This window comes from Formica exsecta, unplaced genomic scaffold, assembly GCF_003651465.1.
Source record: "Formica exsecta isolate Colony F162 unplaced genomic scaffold, ASM365146v1 scaffold1249, whole genome shotgun sequence".
Lineage (NCBI taxonomy): Eukaryota > Metazoa > Arthropoda > Insecta > Hymenoptera > Formicidae > Formica > Formica exsecta.
The window spans coordinates 38,040-58,033 of record NW_021848583.1 but is presented as its reverse complement, the minus strand read 5'-3'; the positions used below and the strand labels follow the sequence as shown (position 1 = coordinate 58,033).

General features: G+C 34.0%; 4 protein-coding genes and 1 long non-coding RNA gene across 5 annotated transcripts; 4 read left to right on the top strand and 1 right to left on the bottom strand.

Moving 5' to 3' along the window:
• Positions 1 to 3,907: 3,907 nt before the first annotated feature.
• Positions 3,908 to 4,703, top strand: LOC115245652. The gene is made up of 3 exons (XR_003885577.1): positions 3,908 to 4,045; positions 4,142 to 4,286; positions 4,375 to 4,703. It is a non-coding gene; the product is annotated as an uncharacterized LOC115245652 (long non-coding RNA).
• A 288-nt stretch (positions 4,704 to 4,991) lies between these two features.
• LOC115245648 (fumarate hydratase, mitochondrial-like) lies at positions 4,992 to 5,830 on the top strand (the record flags this gene model as incomplete). Its single annotated transcript, XM_029824056.1, has 2 exons — positions 4,992 to 5,381; positions 5,496 to 5,830. Coding segments are annotated over 2 exons (519 nt in total), but the record flags the coding sequence as incomplete, so codon positions are not given.
• A 61-nt stretch (positions 5,831 to 5,891) lies between these two features.
• Positions 5,892 to 7,808, top strand: LOC115245650 (arginase-1). The gene is made up of 7 exons (XM_029824058.1): positions 5,892 to 6,289; positions 6,428 to 6,500; positions 6,593 to 6,798; positions 6,877 to 7,040; positions 7,153 to 7,268; positions 7,339 to 7,461; positions 7,544 to 7,808. The coding sequence occupies exons 1-7, from the start codon at positions 6,140 to 6,142 to the stop codon at positions 7,783 to 7,785; spliced, it is 1,074 nt and encodes a 357-aa protein (XP_029679918.1). The 5' UTR covers positions 5,892 to 6,139; the 3' UTR covers positions 7,786 to 7,808.
• A 93-nt stretch (positions 7,809 to 7,901) lies between these two features.
• LOC115245651 lies at positions 7,902 to 8,692 on the bottom strand. The gene is made up of 2 exons (XM_029824060.1): positions 8,492 to 8,692; positions 7,902 to 8,386 (listed from the first exon to the last, which is right to left on the bottom strand). The coding sequence occupies exons 1-2, from the start codon at positions 8,516 to 8,518 to the stop codon at positions 7,976 to 7,978; spliced, it is 438 nt and encodes a 145-aa protein (XP_029679920.1). The 5' UTR covers positions 8,519 to 8,692; the 3' UTR covers positions 7,902 to 7,975.
• Positions 8,693 to 13,023: 4,331 nt separating this feature from the next.
• On the top strand, positions 13,024 to 14,810 carry LOC115245649 (serine palmitoyltransferase 1). Its single transcript, XM_029824057.1, has 2 exons — positions 13,024 to 13,927; positions 14,272 to 14,810. The coding sequence occupies exons 1-2, from the start codon at positions 13,024 to 13,026 to the stop codon at positions 14,781 to 14,783; spliced, it is 1,416 nt and encodes a 471-aa protein (XP_029679917.1). The 3' UTR covers positions 14,784 to 14,810.
• The last annotated feature ends 5,184 nt before the right edge of the window (positions 14,811 to 19,994 follow it).

The following is a 19,994-nucleotide window of genomic DNA, read 5'->3' as shown; positions in this document are numbered from 1 at the left end:
AATAACAAATTATTATTAACAGACTGTAATTATATCTAATCAATATAATTAACTAATTTTTATATATATAATTAATACAGATTATAATTACATATATCTAAGAATATGCACAAGAATTGCTGTATATTCTCTTGTTAATATACATGTTTCCTATCATAATATTAGCTATGTTCAATTGAAACATAGACTGAGACTTTTACGGAACAACAACCTTAGCCAACACATTTCAGTTGAATGTACCATATAGAATATTTTACATTGAAACTTAACCATTCAAGGAAGAGTCTCTGCTTATGTACAGCCTACTTATGTACAATTACAGCATTAAAGAATCAAGCAAATTATACAGAATTCAAATTGTATTGTATTCAAACAGTAGCATTTTATCATTTTGAGATAATCAATGTATAATACATAAAGATCAACAACTTTAAAAACTGAAATTGTGCAGATATTGAATATAATTTATTATAACAAATCACTATTAAAAATAAAATTGCAGCTACAAAAATTGTATATAAAATAATTCATCATATGTTGTAGAAAAAATCGAGGATAATATATAATTAATATACTCAAAGATGGTGCAATTATTGTTTATTCTTTCCTTATGTTCCAAGTCGAGCTCCGGTGAGAACACAGCAAATCCAGCTCTGTTATCCGACTCTGACCGAGATCCGTCGGTGTAAAATGAGGCATCATATTTTAAGGAGGATGTGAGGAGTTCAAAGGAGGAGGCGGGGTCAATGTCCGCCGCAATCCGATGCCCTAAATCCGTGTTAATCGCGGGATCGAGATGTCTGCATTCATACGGGAAGTCGAGGTAACCTGGCAGATGAAAAGTATCTGCCCAAAGAGCTCAGCATGAACGAAAAAGGTATCAGCCAGAAGGCAGATGTTATCCCTCTCGGCAACCGGTAGGTCGCAGAGATCCTTTATCAACCGTCTCAATGGGTGAGAACGCCTAGCCATGACTTTCGCCAGGAATCTCAGAGTGAGGCTCTGCCAACGTGCGTCCAGCGGGAACTCCCCGTTAATATCAAGAAGGACATTGGTGGGAGTGGTGGTCATGAGACCTGATACTGCTCTTAATGCCGCATATTGCAGGCGACTAATTTTCAAGTAGAGGGTTTCCTCCAGTGGATTAAAGGACTGGCATCCCCAATCTAGTAAAGGTCTGATAAAGCCTTTATAAACGTTAAATAAGTTGGTGGGATGGGCGCCCCATCTAATACCCGTTATAGCTTTGAGGATATTTAGTCTTGGCATGATTCGATTCCTTACGTGGTTAACATGTGCCTTCCAGTTGAGTTCAGAGTCTAACATGACGCCCAAGAAACGCGTCGCCGGCGCAAACTGTATGTTGCCGCTGCCTACTTTAAGCTGGAAATTATGTTTTTTCATTAGTATACGGAGATTGCGTGGCTTAAGTGTTGAGAAGATGACGTAGCTTGACTTGGAGGGGGAAATAACAAGCCCCAGGTTTACAAAAAATTGATATAAGCTTTCCAATGCGTCGTTCATATGATCCCTGAGAGGCTCCAGTAGACTATCGGAGCAATATATAGCAATGTCGTCAGTATAATACAAAATATTCACAGTATCAGGTATAACCTTGTGTGACAAGGCAATATATAGATTGAACAGTATGGGACTAAGGATGGAGCCCTGTGGTAGGCCGATGGTGGTGTCGCGACTCTGTAAGTTGATGCCCTCAGCGTAGCCAATAAGATGTCTGCGGGTCAAATTTAACGTACTGTTTCCACCATAGACATAGTATATCTAGATCAAGCGTTTGCTTTTATTTAAGGAGTGAGGGTAAAGATACTTAGCATAGCGTACTCTTTCGCTATGCTACATACGAGCGAGAGAAAACGCAAGGGGCACGGAACAGAGTATGTCCTTTTCTATGTGCACCTTGGCCCCCACTTCTCAACACTCGGTCTAGATTAGAGTCCTATGGCCGGTATTCATAGTCAGTTCTTATATTTAAGTCCGTCTTAAGCACAAACTTAAGATGTCCTAAACCAATCACAGAGCCGTATTAGCATCTTAAGACATTACTTAAGACGGTCTTGAAATAAGAACTGACTATGAATACCGGCCATAGTCAGTTCTTATATTTAAGACCGTCTTAAGCACAAACTTAAGATGTCCTAAACCAATCACAGAGCCGTATTAACATCTTAAGACCTTACTTAAAACAGTCTTGAAATAAGAACTGACTATGAATACCGGCCCATATAATCAGAGAAGCGACAATGGCGTTCCGCTTGCTGATTGGCTGACCGCCATGGGCCCGTTCCACTTAATGACCGCAACGCTCACGGTATCATTTCATCTTTGTTGTTCACCGAAAGTTAAACAAAGACAGATGATGCTCGCGAGCGTTGCGGTCGTTAAGTGGAACGCGCCCTATGTTGGTCCCGTAGTGAATCCTACGTGCAAACTAACCGCAACCGGCGTACCGTAAGTGAGAAAAAAGTATATTTGTCAAGCGACGCGGTAGCGTCCCGACGCCAAGTAATGTTATTTTCTTAAAAAAAACATTTTAAATATCTCTGAGACATTTTTAAGGGCCAATTTCACCAAGTCTGGTTAGATTAACCGACGGTTAAAATTAGCAGGGTTCCAACTGAAATTATATGAAAACTTGGTTTTCCTTCACCTCTAATTTTTGTTGGCCATCCTGCTAATTTTAACCGTCGGTTAATCTAACCGAGCTTGGTGAAATTGGCCCTAAAGTCCGTATCAGACTACGCATTGAAGATTGAGATTCAAGATTCAAGATTGAAATTTGACCAATCAGGACAAAGAAATTTTAGTCCCTTTTGTTCTGATTAGTCAAATTCCAACCTTTAATCTTCAATCTTCAATTTTCAATGTGTAGTCTGATACGCCCACTCGGCATGTAATATTGCTGAAATACTGTAATGTTCGGAAATGGTACAGAAATATTTCACTAATATTTCAATTGTAACTTTGCATCCGAAATATTTTGGAAATGTACCTGTATCATGTTTTTTAAAATATTGCATTTGAAATATTTCTGAAATCTTTCAGAATGTCCTTTTGTAACTAGTATTAAGGTTATAGTTTATTTGCTCATGAGACCTAACTTAGGATATCTAAGTGATCATTTTGTGACCAACATTTACCGTCATTATGACGTCAGTTCGCTACTTGGGATATGTTTCAGAAATATTTCAGTAATATTACCGAAATATTGCTGAAATCTTTTAGCAAGGTTGTATTTGAAATGATTGCGGACATTGAAACATTGCAGAAACGGTTGTGAAATATTTCTGTAATATTGTTGAAAGGTGTAATATTTCAAATGGAATATTGCAGCAATGTATCAGAAATATTACATGCCGAGTGGGCGGGTATAAGACATTTTAGATTTTAGATTACAAATGGGCAGCTGCGGGACCAACATGGCGATCATGGGAAGCATGGAGGGGGTAACGATGTCGTTTCTCTGATTATATAGGACTCTAGTCTAGATATACCATGTCTATGGTTTCCACTTATTGATATTTCCATAGACATAGTATATCTAGACCGAGTGTTGAGGAGTGGGAGCCGAGGTGCACATAGAAAAGAACATAACTCTGTTCCGTGCCCCTTGCGTTCTCTCTCACTCGCATGTAGCAAAGCGAAAGAGTATGCTATGCTACGTGCAAGCGAGAGAGAACGCAAGGGGCACGAAACAGAGTATGTCCTTTTCTACGTGCATCTTTACCCCCACTCCTTAAATAAAGGCAAACGCTCGGTCTAGATATACTATGTCTATGGATATTTCAGTCTTAGAACATATATAAATGGAAGGGGAATAGCAGGCTGAAAAGTGTCGGAAAGAAGTGAGAAAGAAAATGTAGTTGCCTCTCTCTTGGGAGTAACTACACATACAAGCATCGTGTCTGTAGTATACATACTTTTGTGTACACACTCATGGCCGTGCATGCGCACTTTTGAGCAGAGTTACTCACAAGCAGTGATGCCAGAAACGGGTCCCGCGGCTCACGGCTCAGCAATGGAAGGGGTAACACACACAAGCGCGAACCGCGTACATGTGCCACATGTGGTTAAGTTGGCTCTACTGAAATATCAATCTTTCTCGCTTCTATTCTACTTCCAGTGGAAACAGTACGTTAAATTCGATGCGCACCGAAACAGAATCGGATTGACGACTTCGGTGGAAACTAGATCTATGATGGTATAAATAAGCTCACTGACCAAAAACGCCGGCGTGTAGCCGCTCTTAAGTTTTCTTCTATTTTAAGGTTCTTGATATTATCTATAAAACAGATTGTTAGAATTGTTGAAAAAAATGACATTCAACATACTAAAGTACCATCTGTCTAATCACAGCTTGCGTCAATTGAAAAAGTTGATCACCACTAAAAGTTGTTCATCACTAAAATTCCATATATCCACATCGGCAGTTACAATGAACAGTAAGGTATAAATATAATTTGATGTGAAAAGTTTTAATCTTATATATATTGTGGGATATTATTTATAAGAAAAAGGGAGACACAACGATCTGCAACTCATTTTTTTGCTATTAGGAAAAATTAAAGGAGAATTACTTTTCTAAATTTTGTAACATTTGTCTATATGTCATGAATCATTGTCAGTTTTACATAACATCTTAGTTTTCTATATATAAATAACTAATATTCCTAATGTTTCTCATATATAATATAATTATTTGATTCGTTATTTCGATTAAAAATTCTTGATAAAAATATGTGATAATCCTATTTTATAAAAGGAGAAAATTAATTAATCATAAAAACAAGCTGTTTCAAATTATTTGATGGCTTATATGTGTATATACAAATAATATCCACACCTTTATTTGTCATTTTGTAAAAATAACACATTTATTTTTCATTCGGTCTACATTTTCTATCAATATATTACTAATTATATGTATGTATACACACACACACACACACACACACACACACACACACGCATAGATTGCAAATGATATTAGATTTCTTGGAAGTGGGCCTAGATGCGGTTTAGGGGAATTATCTCTTCCAGAAAACGAACCTGGAAGTTCTATTATGCCTGGAAAAGTAAACCCTACACAATGTGAATCAATGACTATGGTATGCAGTCAAGTAATGGGTAATCATGTGGCAATAAGTATCAGTGGCAGTAATGGCCATTTTGAACTTAATGTTTTTAAACCGATCATGGTTGCCAACGCTCTGAGATCTGCAAGGTTGTTAGGTGATGCCAGCTCATCGTTTGCAAAGAATTGTGTTGTGGGCATTATTCCCAATATTGAGAAAATACAGAAGAATGTGAATGAAAGTTTGATGCTTGTCACAGCATTGAATCCATATATTGGTTATGATAAGGTATCCATATATTTATATTTCTTTTAAAATAAAATGATGGAAGGAGATGTTTTAAGTTTCTATGTATCAAAATTATTAATATTCGTAAGAAATTTTTATAACTTTTTTTTGTAGGCTGCTGCAATTGCTAAGCATGCGCACAAAGAAAAACTCACATTAAAAGAATCTGCATTGAAACATGGAATAACGGCGGAACAGTTTGATCAATGGGTCAGACCTGAACAGATGCTTGGTCCGAAATAATTTTTATATTAAAAGATATTTAATGGAAATATACACTCCATCATATATTTTATTCGTCGTTACTTATTTCAATCAGTAGAGCCTGATGTAAAGAGTTAATAAATGCATATTAACAAAATAAAATATTTATGATTTATTATATGTAATATTTAATATATTGTGTACTTAAAATCAAGGTTAATAAAAATAATTATGATTTTAATTAATTATATAATTCCCTGATTTATCTCACACATTTTTATTACACATTTAAATCAATTTATAATTATATATTGTAAATATATATATAATTTATCTTATAATATTGGTTTATATGTGGACATGATGGAAAAGAGAGAGCAACATATGTATAAAAATTATCTATACATATATACTTATCACATTTGTTTTGTCTATACATATACGACTAACGATCTTGCTACGGACGGACTATCTATTCCGTCTGTTGTTGATACACATATTTTAATGATATACCAGATCGAATCTGTAGGGGTCAAAGAGTAGATAATTTTTTTATGTACACTTGTAAACAACTCTGCAGCAAGGAAAGGACGAAATTAGAGATGAATATATTAATTAAAACACGCACAATCTATAATAAATTAAGTGTTCGTTATTATGGTGAAAAAGTTGGTATAATAGGAGTACCATTTGATAAAGGGCAGGTAAATAATATAGAAATAATAAAAAATATTTTCAGTCCTGATTTACTATATTGCCTATATATATTATCCCTTAAATGAAAATATTAATAAAAGCAGTAAAGAACATCAATTATGTCATAAAAACAATGAATTTAATAGAAAAAAGAAGGAGTAGCTCATGGACCAAATGCAATTAGAGCAGCAAATTTAATATACGAATTAAAAACATTAGGTATATAAATGTATATTGTATAACATATTATTTATCTTTTGTACACACACATGTATATGTACAATTAACATAATCTATATTCATTCCTTAAGAGTTAGATGTGCAAGATTATGGTGATGTACTCTATGATGCAAATAATATAAGTGATGTAAATAATATGTCACATTTGGGTTACGTAGCAAGTTGTGCAAGTCGTTTATCCGAACAAGTTCGACAAGTATTACGAAATGGTAGGCAAGCACTGACAATCGGTGGTGATCACAGCTTGAGTATTGGTACTATTGATGGACATGTAAAGGTATTTAATAGCAAACGTATTTGTAAATAGAAAAAAAAATCAATAATTATTTACTCCGAATGCTTATGTACTTTTCAGGAAAAACAGGATGTAGCGGTGATATGGGTCGATGCCCATGCAGATTTAAATACTAATAAGACCAGCGAGAGCGGTAATGTACATGGAATGCCTGTAGCATTGTTAACTTCGGAATTAGCTGACTATTGGCCATATTTACCAGGCATGGATTGGCAAATGCCAATGTAAGAGTAATGTGTGTTCAAACATTTAGACTAATCTAATCTATCTATTATTTAAATTATATCGACAAACGAACCAAGGAAAATAAATTTAGTATATATCGGTTTTTTATAGGTTGTCTATCAGAAATGTAGCTTATATTGGTTTGAGATCTGTGGATCGTTATGAAAGATTAGTAATTGAAAAATTTGGTATTACTGCTTTTGGCATGGAAGATATAGAACGTTACGGTTTGCATTTAAAATAATAATGCATCAATCATGCATAAAATACGAAACGCACTAAGATTAATGTTTTTAGGTATTCATGATGTAATACATATGGCACTAAACAAGATAGATCCTTATAATTCGAGATCTTTACATGTTAGTTTTGATATAGATGCATTAGATCCTCTCGAAGCACCCAGTACTGGAACTCCAGGTAGTTGATTGTATTGATGTATCATTTCTATTAATAAATTCTTATTCTAATTCTTCTGTCTATGAATGTTTTCGAATTGCAGTCCGTGGAGGATTGTCTCTTAGAGAAGCAATTAATCTTATGGAAGAAATATACAGAACACATCGACTGAGCGCTATAGATTTAGTAGAAGTTAATCCACAAATCGGCAGTGTCCAAGATGTGAAGATTACTATAGAAGCAGCCATACATATTATTCAAGCAGCTTTGGGATATACTAGGCGTGGTTTGAGAGTACCTAAGGGTGTTACTGATATACCATTACCTTTACAGACATCTCAATAATATATATTTTGCTTCTATTTTAATTATTCTTATGTGACTTTATATCTTTATTCAACTGCTCTCTCAAAATTATTTAACTAATTTTTATCTAATTTGTAATTAATTAAATAACTTAAATTTTCTTGCAATTATATTTTTACATACTTTACATATTTTACATATTCTATATTTTTAATATAATTTTTTGTTATTACTTATTTATCTCACAATCTTTTATTACAAATGTCTTTCCAGGTATATTATCAAACGTAATTTCAATTTTAGGTATATCATATTTATTTTCAATTTTATGTTCTAATATTACCTCATAATATAACTTTGCCTTAGTATTGCTACCTGTAAGTGAAACTTTAAACCATTTGTACTTCATTTTTTGTCCAAGGATTTGCTGCCCATCACCATAAGTGATGCGACCCAATGTTATAGGTTCTCCAAGATATGTTACAGCTTTCTTATGTGCACGGAAGATATTTATCGCGTCTTTATAAGACTCATTTTCTTTAATATCATGTTGTATGCGATAATGAAAGGCATAACCTGTACTTGCTGTTATGAATCCTCCCAAACTTGCTATTTTCATAAGTGTTTGATTTGATATCATCTGTAAAAAAAAAAATTATATTTTGATTTTGAAAAAAATATTTTTTTTCTTTTTTATCATTTTTATTTGTTATTTTCAATTTTTATTTGTTATAGCATATTTTACCTTCAGGGTTGTATTCCGATTCCCCATCCGGGTGCACCCGATATTAGGTTTGTTCGCGTTGCTTGAAATTCCCAAAAATTTTTGCACTTAAAACGAGATAAATATATATTCGAATGTTGAAGAGAGTGAAAGCGAAGATGCTGAATGCAAAAAGTTCAAGCAACGTGAACAAACCTATTATAGGCTGTATTCCAAAATTCACTGCCTGCCAGTACTGGAAATCTATTAGGGCCAATTTCACCAAGTCCGGTTAAGCCCATATCAGACTACGCATTGAAGATTGAGATTCAACATTCAAGATTGAAATTTGACCAATCAGAATAAAGAAATTTTAGTCCCTTTTGTTCTGATTAGTCAAATTCCAATCTTTAATCTTCAATCTTCAATGCGTAGTCTGATACGGGCTTTAGATTAAGTCTTACTGCTTAAGTTTTTCTATGTGCCACGGCCCTAACTGCTTCACCTTGAGAGCTGCAGTAACCGCAGTAGCAATATGGCTACCATTTATGATGTCATTGATGGAACTAGATGCTGTCGCAGCACACTGCGTGCTAAAGGCCCGTCTACATAGGACGCAACACGCCAGGACGCAAGCATGAATACCGGCCATAGTCGAATATTCTCGGAATAATCGACTATGATTGGTCGATTTGCTTGCGTCCTGGCGTGTTGCGTCCTATGTAGACGGGCCTTAAGACTTAAGACGTAAGCAAATTGACCAATCACGGCCGAACAGTAAGGCAGCCATATTGAAACGTAAGCTACGCTTGAAAATTCCGTATGGTTGAAATTCTTAAGTCTTAAGGGCCGTCTACAATGGCAGTAACAAGGCTGTAATCTTCAATCTTTAATTTTCAATGCGTAGTCTGATACGGGCATTAGGGCCGTGGCACATAAAAAAACTTAAGCAGTAGTAACAAGGCTGTAGGAGTAGGAGAGTATACTGTTTTTAGTGATGTTTAGACGGGGAGTAACAAAATGGGCAATTCCCATTTGCTCTTAAAAGTATACTCTCCTACTCCTACAACCTTGTTACTGACATTGTAGAATGCCCTTTAGGGCCACCGCACAAGCTTTTCCGTAATGCATTACGTTACGTTAAGTACTGATTCTAAACCTAAAGGTGCCATTACATGGCAGCGTTAAGCGTCGAGCGTCTGCGTAGAAAATTGCGCAGAATCTAATTTCAGCCTAGAATCTATCTCTTTTAAATTCTGCGCATTTTTCTGCGCAGACGCTCGACGCTTAAAGGTGCCTTTACATGGCAGCATTAAGCGTCGAGTTTTATTAATTTCTTTCTTTTAAAAGACGGAGCGATATGTAATAAATTAATAATATATGTAATGAAGTATTTTTTTATTATATTTTTATATATAAATTTTGCTTTATATTTCAGTACTGCTACTAACATTCCAAGTAAAAGCAGCGACTGTGCGTCAACAAGTGAAATATCAGAACTCGAAGAAGATGCTGCTCACATGCAAAAGCGACGAAAGCGATCGAATAATAGCGACATGTTAGAAACGTTATCAAGCATCATGAGGGAACCAATAAAAATAGATACATCATCACTACAAGCAGAAAAAACAGTACGTGCACCTGAATCTGCGCAATCACAAGACAATATAACTAACATAATAATTGTAATAGGAAATCTATTACGTGAATTTCCAGATAATGAAGGATTTTTATTTGCGTTAAAATTATTGCAATTAACTTCTGAAAAAGGAAACCAATTACGTAAGAAAGTATGAAGTTTATGTTGCGTTCCTTTTACTGAGTAATTACGTAATTGATAATATGCAAAATTACTCTAAGATAAACTCCAAAACTATATTGCAACGTTTGTTATTTTAAGAACTACAATTAACAGAAAAAAGGAAATGTCATGTCTCAATAAAAATATATTTTATTTCAATATGTGTATGTACTTTATTACAATGTGTGTGTGTGTGTGTGTGTGTGTGTGTAGTAATGACAAAATAATATTTCGTAAAACCTTTATACATTTTTTTTCGAATAGTTAAGCAATATTTGTTATATTTTATTTCTAATAACATTTTATGGTATAATGATTAAATCTAATCTAAAAATTAAGTATGTACTTCATAGTGTATTCTTATAAATGACACACATTGAAAAATATATTAACTTTATACGCACATTTCTTGCCATGGAATAGCACCTTCATTACTAAAATAATCAACAAAAATGCTTCGTATGTGGTATGCTTCCCGCGTATGAGTATTGCTGCCAACATTGCCTAAATCTTTAAATGCCGCAGCTTCAATTTCAGATAAAGTTGCAATATCCATAACATTAGTAGTTTCGGAAAAACAGTTAATATCCTCGGTATTTTGACGAAGAAAATTGTGTAAAACTATTGTTGCTTTTACTATATTTTCTGCCGTTTGTATCGATGTGTTAATAGGTCGCTTATATATTCTCTATTGAGAAGAAAGAATTCCGAACGCGCATTCCACCATACGGCGCGCTCTACTGAGTCGATAATTAAATATACGTTTTTCCTTTGTTAAACCTCCTTTTCCAGGAAACGGCCGCATCGTGTAATTTGTTAATTGAAAAGCTTCATCAGCTACTAATGGCAAAATAGGTCCCTCAAAGACATGATCTGGAGGTGGTATATCCATTTCACCTGCTGCGAACGCTTCACCCATAGTAGATCTCGACCATATGCCTCCATCACTTTGACGTCCTGCCGCTCTAATATCAACTAACAGAAATTTATAATTGCTATCACAAACAGCCATTAGCACTATGCTATGCGAACTTTTATAATTATAATATGTGGACCCAGAGTTTGGTGGAGCCTAAAATTATGTTTTTAGATATGAAAATGTTCTGAAAATAAATAATTAAAAAGAAATAATATTAAACTTAACAAAATATAATATTACTTGTATGACTACATGCTTTCCATCCACAGCACCTAAACAATGTGGGAAATTATACATTTCATCTCAAAATTTTTTGCAATTTTTTTCCATTCATCACATGTAGGTACTTTACCCACTCGGCATGTAATATTGCTGAAATACTGTAATGTTCGGAAATGGTACAGAAATATATTTCATTAATTCTCGTGGATGTGACATATCGACATCATTTTCGGGTCTCATGAGACCTATCATAAGTTAGGATGTCTAAGTGGTTATTCTGTGACCAAAATTTACCGTCATTATTACGTCAGTTTGCTACTTGGGATATGTTTCAGAAATATTTCAGTAATATTACCGAAATATTGCTGAAATCTTTTAGCAAGGTTGTATTTGAAATGATTGCGGACATTGAAACATTGCAGAAATGTTGCAGAAACGGTCGTGAAATATTTCTGTAATATTGTTGAAAAGTGTAATATTTCAAATGGAATATTGCAGCAATGTATCAGAAATATTACATGCCGAGTGGGTAAGAACAATGGATACTAAAGTTGTCCATAATGCATTACACGTTTCAGCAATTATATTTGTTATTGTATATTGATCGATATAATATTGATATTTTAATGACATCATTGAATCACCAGATGCTAAATATCTAAATAAGAAATTGTACAATCAACATTGAAAGAAAGTAAATAATCAACATGTAATTATCTTTATTTGCTGACAATATTAATTTACATATTAATAAGTTATTGATATAAATTTTGTACCTTAATGTAAGCAGCAGACGTTGATCAGGTGGTATTGGATCTCGGCAAAGTGTTTGCTTTCTGATTTTTGGTGCAATTAAAATACATAACTCTTCAAATAGTGTTGCACTCATCCGACAATAGTTTATAAATAAATTAGGATTTTGTAATAACGTTGGTATTGTTGTATAATAAGCCCCATAAGTCTTTCGCTCACAAAGAAAATCTGATACCCAACATCTTTTCTTATTTTTTCTTTTCTTGTGAATTAATAATATTGCTGCAATGCATAATCTCCTCCGCTGTATCACTTGTGCTATTGTACACAGCAAATTAAACTAATTTATATCAGCCATACTTCAATGTTTTTTAAATCACGTACGTACGACACAAAAGCTATAGACATATGTCGATGAAGCTATATTACATATGTACGACAAAATTACGTCGTAGAAACGGACGCATGCGCACTATCAGCAAATCGGAACGTCCAATAAGCTTGTCGTACGACGCATGTAATATTAGCCTTATAGCTGAACTGGCTGCACTAGTTCAGAGCTTATCTTTCTCCTTCCAATGGGGAGAGAAAAAGATAAACTCTGAACTAGTGCAGCCAGTTCAGCTATAAAGAACAGACCCCATGTATTCTTACATCATGGTATACCTTATATTCTTACATCATGCTGGCCACACACGGAACATTTTTCGTGACCATTTCCAATCTAGGTAGATAATTCTACTTACTCTTCCTTCATGCTATGATATTATCTAATATTTATCAGAATTATTGTTATCAATATTATATGTGCTCATATCATTTGGATTTAAATTTTATCGTAAGCACAAAGGTAACATATTGCTTGGATAAGTAAGAATAATGAGCACAAAGTTTCTATTTGTTGAATCGGTGGAGATTTTGCGGAGTACCTTACCGCATTATCACACCTTTTTGGAAGTGATTTTAGTGATTTGGCTAGCTTGGTTTATTTCTAAAAGGCGAAGTAACAGTCATAACTCAATACCATCAAAAGAATTAGTGGAACGTAAATTAGCAGAATATCAACCAGAATCTCTAGTACCAAAACCACTGAAAGAACATCCCTCGCTAAATCCTAAATATATCACTTCTAAAGTTGGAAAACGAATAACAGTCAACGGTAAAGATTGTCTCAATTTGGGTACACATAATTATTTGGGTTTAAGTGACAGTGCAGAAATACTAGAGAGTGCAGTAACAGCTATAAAGAAATATGGCGTTGGCTCTTGTGGACCACGAGGTTTTTATGGAACTGTCGATGTACATCTTGAATTAGAGGAACGCTTGGCTAATTTTATGAACGTAGAGGAAGCTATTATTTATTCCTATGGATTTGCTACTATAGCATCTGCGATTCCAGCTTACTGTAAACGTAATGACTTGATATTCGTAGATGATCAAGTAAATTTTGCAATCCAAAAAGGATTAGATGCATCTCGTGGAAATATCCAATATTTTAAGCACAATAATGTTCAAGATTTACATAATCTTTTAATGAAACAAATGGAAGCAAATAAACAATATCCTAAAAAAGCTGCAAAAGCTAAACGTTTCCTGATCATAGAAGGCATCTATATGAATACAGGAAACATATGTCCCTTGCCAGAATTATTAGATCTTTGCAAAAAATATAAATTGAGAGTTTTTATTGACGAATCGATATCATTTGGTACCATTGGTTTACATGGAAAAGGTGTTACTGAATATTTTAATATTCCTAGAAATCAGATAGATATGATAATGGGTAAGAAAAATTGTACGTTATAAAATTGCAAATAATTAAATATATTAACATATGTATATATGTTATAAATTTCTTCGAGTCGCTAGTCCAAGAATCGTGACTGGTTACTTCATTCCCCGGCGAAGCACGAGGGTCGAAGTCCCGCGTCAGACTGCAGGGTGTCACCCTTGTTCGTACCCTCGAACCTCCGCGATTTCCACCCTACCACCATCATTTCGCGAGCTGTACGCATGCCCGCAGGAAATCCACCCTCGTCGTATCTCTCGGCATTGCCTTCGTATGTATATATATATATATAAATATATGTATATATATGTACAACATATTATATTTATATCTTTTAGGATCTTTAGAAGGAGCTGTAGGAACTATTGGAGGTTTTTGTGTGGGAACATCGTTTGTTATTGATCATCAACGCTTATCTGGACTTGGTTATTGTTTCTCAGCATCTCAGCCACCTCTTTTGGCATCTGCTGCTATCACTTCTTTAGATATCATGGAAAATAATTTACAAATATTTCAATTATTGAAAGATAATGCCTTAGCAATAGATAGTGGTCTTAAAGAAATATCAATGTTAGAGTGCTCAAGTTTTGCAGAATCACCTTTGAAGCACATATATTTAAAAAAAAAGAAAGATCGTGCCATTGAAGAGCAATTACTATTGGCAATATCTAATAAATGTGTAGAAAATAATTTGGCAGTTATACTTCCTGCTTATTTGGAAGTGGAAAAAGTTTTACCTAGACCTAGTCTTAGAATTAGTATATCTGCTAATTTGAATAAAAGCGATATTAATTCTGCATTAAATATTTTGAAAAAATGTACAGAGGAAATTTTGTCATTTTATGATTGAGAGAGAAACAAATAAATCGTAAAGAAAAAAATATTCAAAAAATCCACACACACACAACATATATATTACAAATAAATCTAATATAAACATATCATGAATATTAAAATATATTTTAAGAAATAATTTTTAAAAAACATTTTCCTATTTGATAATTATACAGCTTTACGTACAACTGTGTCTTTAATATTTTATCAATGGCATATAAAAATATAGCTAAAATATATTCTCAAAAGATATATATATATATATATATATATATCTTTTGAGAATATATTTTAGCTATATTTTTATATGCCATTGATAAAATATTAAAGACACAGTTGTACGTAAAGCTGTATAATTATCAAATAGGAAAATGTTTTTTAAAAATTATTTCTTAAAATATATTTTAATATTCATGTGAGATAAAAGCAGAAAGAGCTTTTGTAGTATAGTCTTAGCACATATGAACTGAGGATGCAAAAGAAAACTTAAATGCTGTTTATATTCTTTACTTAATACCATTAAATATTGATACATAAAAAATAAATATTATAATTAATGTTATTTTAAAGAATTTTACATGCAGAGTGTTTATCTGAGTTTTATCACAATGCTATCAACTAACATAAGTATAAAAATTAATTTTTTTGTTACACTTATGTGTATTATGTTTATTTATGTGTAACTCAGTTAAAATTTTATGGTCAATATGGTAATATTCTGTTCTAATCTAATACATTATTTGAAATAGAGCTATTCTTGAATCTATATCATTATTACATTTAATTCAAAAACCATTCTAACAAATTCTTTTATATTTGTAATAACTGCAAGATTACATTATCGTTTAGGTGTGGTAAAAGCTAATTCATTTCGAATTTTTGAAACTGCCTGTTTTATCATGTAGAAAAACTGAGCTTGGAATTCTAATTTTTTTTTCTGGCAAGAATTCGTTGTTACCAAATTTCTAACAGATTTATCATAAATTTCACAAATGTATCTTGACTTTTCTGATAAAGTCATTAATGATTTTTGGAACTGATTAACAGATGATTGGTTAAAATGGCAATGCATCATAAAAAATTCAAAAAAGTATAAAGTTCTACAAAACTCATGATTAATTTCCTTATTTGCAATTTTGGTGTAAATGTTTAGAATAACCCGTTCAACTTAGATTTTGATAAAAATACACTTAATCAATGGTTTTTTGCATAAAAACAAAGGTTTGAAAAGTAAAAATCGTCGCTCGATAGGGTAAAAGAAATTATTAAGCGTGTTAGAGATATATCTCTTTTGAAGGAAATCTATTACGACGAAATTCTGGTAATAAACCCAGTAATTATGCCCAGTAAACACTGTTGTATTAATGTTATATAAGAGCAATAAAACGGAATGTTGCAAGTAATATACATATTCCCACATAGCACACTTTATTCTGAGAATATCCCAACTTGTCCCAGATTTCCAAATGCAATCCCAGATATGACTCAGTAAGTAGAATATCCCGTCCAGAATATCCCAATAAGATATCTTATGCAAAGCCAAGGGATATGGCAGGATATCTCTTGCAAATTACACGTTATTAATCTCTACAACATCCATGTTGAAAAGACGTCCAGAGAACATCCAGAGGATGTTAAACATCCTACCCAGCAAGCAAAATGATGCAAACTTTGCACAAAGTTTGCAGCAAACCCGAGCATGCCTTTATAGCAAAATTGTGACAAGGTGTGTCCGCAAAAAGCTGTTCTTCTATGCGTAAAATTTACGGGCAAGCCTTTTCCTATTATTTACAGCATCGTGAGACGAAAAATTTTGCTGTCAATTTGCTTCAAACTTTTTGACAAACCAAAACAAGACAAATGTTTGCTACAAAATTGTTGTCAAAATTAAAGCACACCTTGTCGCAAAGCTTTGGCAAAACGTGATTTTAACATTCTTGGCTATCTGGGTATATATATAACATATAAAACTAAAAAATAATTATTCTCTTTTGGTACTTACTTATTATTAAATTTATTAAGTTATTATTAAACTTATAAACATAACTTTTAATACTTTTTTTTTCTTTTTAAGTAATAATTCAGGATTGCGCACTCCAGATCTTGCTCAGTTTTTGCTGACAATCTGATGTCAGTCATGTCAGCAAGCTTTGCTCGGTTCCTGCCGCCAATTTGCTGTCTAATTATGTTAGCAAGCTTTGCTTGGTTCTTGCTGACAATAATTTGTAGCAAGCACTTGGCAATATCTGTTAGAGCAGACATGGCTGACTGGGTACTTTTCTTTGAGATGTTTTATTTCAAGTTTTTGTATTGCTTCTTGATGTTATATCTTTAAATTTGCTATTTGCTGCTCTTGCTGAATTATATGTTTGATACGTTCTATTTTTAACGTTTTCTCGTCAATATTTTCTTCATTTTTTAATCGTGGTTTTTTTATTTTATTCTTTGGGGCACGTTCCACTTCACGACCGCAACGCTCACGGTATCATTTCATCTTTGTTGTTCACCGAAAGTTAAACAAAGATAGATGATGCTCGCGAGCGTTGCGGTCGTTAAGTGGAACGCGCGCTTGGTGCAATACTACATTATAAAAAAACATTTATTAAGCCCGTTTCCCACGATGCGATTTTTCGTGTTGGATAGGATGCATGATTTGCTGCTTGCTGCCCTGCGCTTTACATTACATAAAGCTAAGCTGGGCGCGCTGCAGGTTTTTGCTTCACACGGAGCGAGGTGCAAAGCTAGCTTAGCGGATGATAATTTGTGCGCTGCTCCTCAAAAAAAAATTTTGAAAAATGACGCAGGGAAAGTTTAGGAGCACTTTTTCGTTTGCTAATTTTAGAAGTGGAAAGAAATCATCATGAAAAGACGATAAAGAAGACTTTGGATGAAAAAATGGCACACAATGATAACCAAAAAAAACAACAAGATCATGTCAATTTTGTCACATGATCTAGTCGCTAGTTCTCATTGGTTGTTTACACTGCCTAGCAACAAAACACGCAGAGAAAATAGCACTCGTTCTATCAATGAAAACCGTCAGCGCTACACGCAGCGCTACTCGCAGCAAGCAACTTCTCTCGCTGCGTAGCCTGCACAGTGGCTGGCAGGGCTCCTCGCAAGTAAACTTGCACGAAAAATCGCATCGTGGGAAACTAGCTTTATATATCAAAATGGTAATTATTTAGTATAGGGGAGCCAGCTCCGATAATCTTGATCTTGACAATTGTCAAGATAGACAGTTGTCAAGGACATGACCCTGAGTAACTTTTTCTCATAGACCACGTTGCTCTACGCTGTCAATTTAACAAAGTATATGTGTACATACATACGTTCCGTTATTTTCGTTACGTGGATTTCAAGTCCCTACATCCCCATGAAGCGGAATGAGCGCAAGCAGAACGAGCAGAACGACTCTAAAATGACTTTTAAATATTGTTTTTATCGGTCGTTTTTTATTATTATGTACATAAATATTGAAATGAATGCGTTCTTATTGGAAATATGTATTAAAAATGTAAAATAAGCTAAATAAGTTTCAACGCGGTTTTAACCCTTTTGAAATAATAACTCGTGATTGGTTGCGTATTGGTCCGTGGTACGCTCGTTACGCTCCATGGGGATGTAAGGACTTGGAATCCACGTTGCGAAAACTGCGGAACGCTCGCGATTGGTTCCGCTCTTGTTCCGCGTTAAGGCTGATTTATGCAGGCCGTAACTGTTAATTTATGCCGGAACCGTTAAAGTTTAACATTAGGATTACAATGCTTTTGTTCATAATGCCATTATGAACAAAAGCATTGTAATCCTAGTGTTAAACTTTAACGGTTCCGGCATAAATTAACAGTTACGGCCTGCATAAATCAGCCTTTACGCTATTCCGCCGCATAGGTTTGCACCTTAAGGGAGAATCCACACCTTGGCAGAAAAGCAGAAAGCAGAAAAGCAGAAGCCAATCAGAACTCGTGCTAGAAAAGCAGAAGCCAATCAGAAATCGCGCTGAAAATAAGCAGTACATTCTGCTTTTTTAGCGCGAGTTCTGATTGGCCTCTGCTTTTCTGCTTTCTGCTTTTCTGCCAAGGTATGAATCCGGCCTTAGGCCGATATTACATTTGTTGTACGACAAACTTTTTAACCATGTTGATTGGCTGCAAAATAGAAATTTTCTTGAGTCTCTAGAAATTAGCTAATCAATGCGCTTAAAAAGTTTGTCGTACGACAAATGTAATATCGGCCTTAGGACTCAAAAGCGTCTCCAAATGGACGCCGCCATCTTACCCGGCAATTTGCCTTCGAGCGTGGGAAATTCAAATGAGTTTGACCACCGACGAGATACTATTAAAGACCGTCAGCCCTGAGTAAACTTTTGTGATCATCAAGTGGGCCCGGTGGGCCCGGAGGTAATTGAAGAATGTTGACATTACCGGCCGTTTGATTGGATCGAAGATAATTACACGAATTATTTAATTGGTACGGTTACTTTATTTCATCCAGTTATTATTTTATTATCGAAAACACCGACGAGATATTATTAGAGACCGATGGTCTTATAGGATTTAGCATATTACTGGAAAAAAACTCGCCATGCGGTACTCTAGATAAGTAAATCTTTGCATTGTCGATAATAAAACAATAAATTTACGATAAAATGTTTATTTTGTTGTTCTTGAGGCAGTTATATAAAAGATCTATACATTTTTGATAATAAAACAATAACTGGATGAACTAAAATAACGCGTAGCGAGTTTTTTTTCCAGTCACACTAAATCCCATAAGACCACCGGTCTTTAATGATATCTCGTTGGTGGTTTGACTAAAACCACGGTCTATGTAAGACTGTAACTGAAACTTACGTTTACGTATTTAACGTTTTATACGTATTACGTTTACGTATTTTACGTATTTAACGTTTACGTTTAATATTTTTGCTGTTATTAATTTAAAAAATCAGGATTCAACGATGAAACAGATCATAAAATAAACCAAAATATTACAAGATTTTATGTTTAATAAGACAGTAATTCTTTATTCATTCAATAAAGGTTCCTATCATACGTTTTAATTGCAATAATACAATCAACTTGTCATGATTCGAGGAATTTTGGATTATTTTTTAATATTTACAATTTCTTAATCATTTTTTGTGGGTCTTATAAATAAAATATTTGCAAATATAGAAAATGTCACCATAGTTGGACCTTCCTTTTCGTGTACAGCTGTTACAAAG